Raw genomic sequence first — 3,795 nt, forward strand, 5'->3', positions numbered from 1 at the left:
GAGGGCTGCCGGCCCGCGCGGCTGCTGGGTCTGGTGCACGAGTGCAAGAGGCGCCCCTCCCGGGCGCGGGCCGTCTCCCGCGGCGCCAAGACGGCCGAGACGGTGCAGCGCATCAAGAAGACCCGTAGGCTGAAGGCCAACAACCGCGAGCGCAACCGCATGCACAACCTCAACGCGGCGCTGGACGCGCTGCGCGAGGTGCTGCCCACGTTCCCCGAGGACGCCAAGCTCACCAAGATCGAGACCCTGCGCTTCGCTCACAACTACATCTGGGCGCTCACCGAGACCCTGCGCCTGGCAGATCACTGTGGGGGCGGCGGCGGGAGCCTGCCGGGGGCGCTCTTCTCCGAGGCCGTGTTGCTGAGCCCTGGAGGCACTAGCACAGCCCTGAGCAGCAGCGGAGAGAGCCGGTCGCCCGCCTCCACGTGGAGTTGCACCAACAGCCCTGCGCCATCCTCCGCGGCGTCCTCCAACTCCACCTCCCCCTACAGCTGCACTTTATCGCCAGCCAGCCCGGCCGGGTCGGACATGGACTATTGGCAGCCCCCACCTCCCGACAAGCACCGCTACGCACCCCACCTCCCCATAGCCAGGGATTGTATCTAGAGCTGCCATCTCTGTTACCCATACCAGGCCTTAGTGGGTTCCCTTTTCTGTCCCCAACCGAGCCCTCCACCCACCCCTCCCCTGCCCCACTTTCCACACCCTGGAAACCACCTCACTTCACAGAGCAGATGTGGCCGTTCTGATTCCTCTGCTGTTTATTGCATTCCTTGGCTATGAGTTTCATTCATTCAGACGGGCTCTGATTTATTGAAGGTGTGATGGAGCTTATTGTCAAAGAGGATGGTGGTGTTTTGGGGGCGCTTTTCGAGACTAAAAAGACGCTGGGAAGAGATGAGGGTGGCATATCTAAAGAGTTTGCAGAGCGGAAAGACGCTCCTCCCTCCTGTCTCTGTAGCGGGTGGACTCGGTGCAGTTCCTGTGAATCTCCCAGAGGAGAGAGACAACTGGTCCCTGTGATCTCTTCACCTTTGCTTCTACATAGAGATGTTAATGTCGAGTAGAAAGAAATGTATCTTAGCATCTGAATGATTTTACCGGTAATAATATTATCCACAGATTTGCAATGGCTAGCATCTGCTTTATTCCCATTGCTGTCTGCAGGCTGTGGGAATTTCACCTGTCAAACCAAACTTTCCCTCTCTGATGTGCACTTTGTTCTGTTTCCCAGATTCGTCACAATGCCTATTGTCCCTTCCTTCTCTTTCCTTTTTCTTCCCCATTTTGCCATCTGTCTCTTATGATTTATAAGGGGGAAAGAACTTGTTTTGTTAGAGGGCCAGGTTAGAAGTCATTGTATAATTTGTAGGCTTTGTAGTGATTGAATGCAAGCGTGGAAATTTAGGCTGAACTCTCTATCAAAAGAAAAAATGTGGAGGAAAAGGGAAAAATCAGGAGGGAGGATTGCTTCATGCATTATTTATCTCGACCTTTTAGGGGAGAAGAAACACCCCCATTCTTTTAAGAGATTAAAAATAAATCAACAGTCTGAAAACCTAAGCAGACATGGAGCATTATCAGGATCAGCCACACACGTGTTCCTTTCTATTTATTATAAAGAAAATTTTCATGGGAAAAGTATGTATTTTTTGTATATTCTACAGAGTTTATTCTAGTATGTATTTACATCTTGAAGAACAAGATCATTGTTCTTGCAATTAAACTATAAATAAAGTATCTAATTTTCATAAGTTTTGTATGTTGTATTCTAACTTTTTCTTGCTTATGTGGTTTTTAGATGCAGAATGAGTTGTGTTTTTCTAAAGTTCTCCCCATGTCAAATTGAATATAGTACTTGTATTTTTTGGCAATGTTTGTTTGTAGAATTTCACCAAGAAATTACAAGAAACTGAATCACATTTGAGACCCTAACACTGAAGGAAGAGTGTAACTCTCAGTACAAACACAAATGTTGTTTTTAAGAAATCAATTTCGGAGTAGACAAGCTGAGCAAAAAGGAAGGGGGGGAGGAGAATTTAAATGATAATTAAACCACGATAAGCTCAGAAAACCTAGATTAAAAAGTAGTGAAGTTGAGATTTCTTATATATATATATATATATATTATTATCTCCATATATATATATATATATAATATCTGAGTGCCTATTATGTGTCATTCAATTTAGATTCTTTTGGTGGGGGGGCTGCTGACCAGTGTGGGGATCTGAACCCTTGACCTTGGTGTTAGAATACTGTGCTCTAACCGGCTGAGCTAACTGGCCAGCCCAAGAAGTTAAGATTTCTTGATAAAGTGTGTAGAAATTTGATTCTTACCCTTCACTCTCGGCTTCAATTCTCATCTGTAAGTGGAAGGGATTGGACAGTGATCTCCAAGGGCTTGCCCCCCCCCCACCTTCCAGCTCTAACATCTGTGATGTAACAGTGTTTATAAATTCATTATTGGAAACTGATTTTGTATTAGCCATTTTAACAAGCTAGTTGGTTTGAAAAGGAAACTCCTAGAAAAAGGAGATACTGAGAGTGAGTTGGAATTTTAAAAAATCTGAAAGAAATAGCTCTACTTTTGAATCTCTGTTAAACTAATTACATAGGCAAAACTTCATAGACAAAACTTCAAAGAAGAAACAAAAATGTTTTAACATGCAGCTCAATCTCCAAAGCAGAAATGAATGACCTTTGATTGGCCTTGGGTCAGAAGTGATGAAGTAAACCACATTCTAGGTTTAAGCTCCTTGGCGGAGGGTATCTACAACAACACAAGCTAAAAAAGATCACAGTGGTAAAAAAAAAAAAAAAAGGTTGGTTGTTCATAGCCGCTGTCCCCAACCCCACCCCCCATGAATGTCATATCTGCTTCTGGTTTGAGCTAAATCCTCCACTCCTCTGCATAAAGCAGTGTAATTTCTCCTGAGATGTCTATCTGAAATTACTCCTCCTCTGCATCAATATGGATAACATTCTGTTTAAATATTAACAACCACGCTTTTTTATCAAAGGAAGAACCAGCTCAGGGTTTTTGTTTAGTTTCATAGCTGGACATAGGAGACACCTGTTGGAAAATTCCTTCTAATTTAAAGATCATGTTATTCTTAGCTATTCTTTTATTATCTGATATGTGGAGAAGTGATATTTCTCTTGCATTAATTAACATTTATGTTTCTAGTGTTTAAAAAGCCAAGCCAGTGAGCAAAGCAATCCTAATATGACAGTTTGAAAACATCAGTTTTGATGGTGAACAACACTTCTTCTGGTAATGATACATATGATGATATACGGTACTTCCATTGGGAACTTGCCAAAGAAACAGTTCATGGCAAGGATCTTGGCGAAGACCCCTAGGGTTCAGTTTCTCTTCCAAGACTATGGGAAATCTCCTCAACTGGTGAGGCCATCCCATAAACAAGTGACCGTGATGGCTTAGTTGGAGAGGCAAGGATGGGTAGATGTTCCAATAACATAGCTTTGAGTAAGGGTAATACAGCTGATTTAACTCGATCTAGCAGAATGTAGCAGCCACTTCTACACAGTTTCTCCAGGCTGGGAGACTTATCCACTTCTCAGAGCTGGAGCTTGCAGGTCCTCATACACCTCCAAATAATGTCCTATATTCCGGGGGCTTCCTCTACCATCATTCCTTTCTCCATCTAGAGCACATTTTATTTTACACTAAATTGGTGAAATTATTTTGTATGGTGTCTAACCATCTTTAGCGGTTAAGAATGATGTTCTTACTGCCTAGGCACTGGGAGTTCTTCCCAACCCACGGCA

At 44.0% G+C, this 3,795-nt stretch overlaps 1 protein-coding gene across 1 annotated transcript in view; it reads left to right on the forward strand.

Moving 5' to 3' along the window:
* The window catches only part of NEUROG2 (neurogenin 2), a 1,428-nt gene extending 822 nt beyond the window's left edge, over positions 1-606 (forward strand). The window contains exon 2 of the mRNA XM_008567126.1: positions 1-606. This exon is cut by the window's left edge and continues 1 nt beyond it. Coding sequence (XP_008565348.1) covers positions 1-606 — 606 coding nt within the window.
* Positions 607-3,795: the final 3,189 nt, after the last annotated feature.

This window comes from Galeopterus variegatus, unplaced genomic scaffold (assembly GCF_000696425.1).
Source record: "Galeopterus variegatus unplaced genomic scaffold, G_variegatus-3.0.2 Scaffold2, whole genome shotgun sequence".
Taxonomy (NCBI): Eukaryota; Metazoa; Chordata; class Mammalia; order Dermoptera; family Cynocephalidae; genus Galeopterus; species Galeopterus variegatus.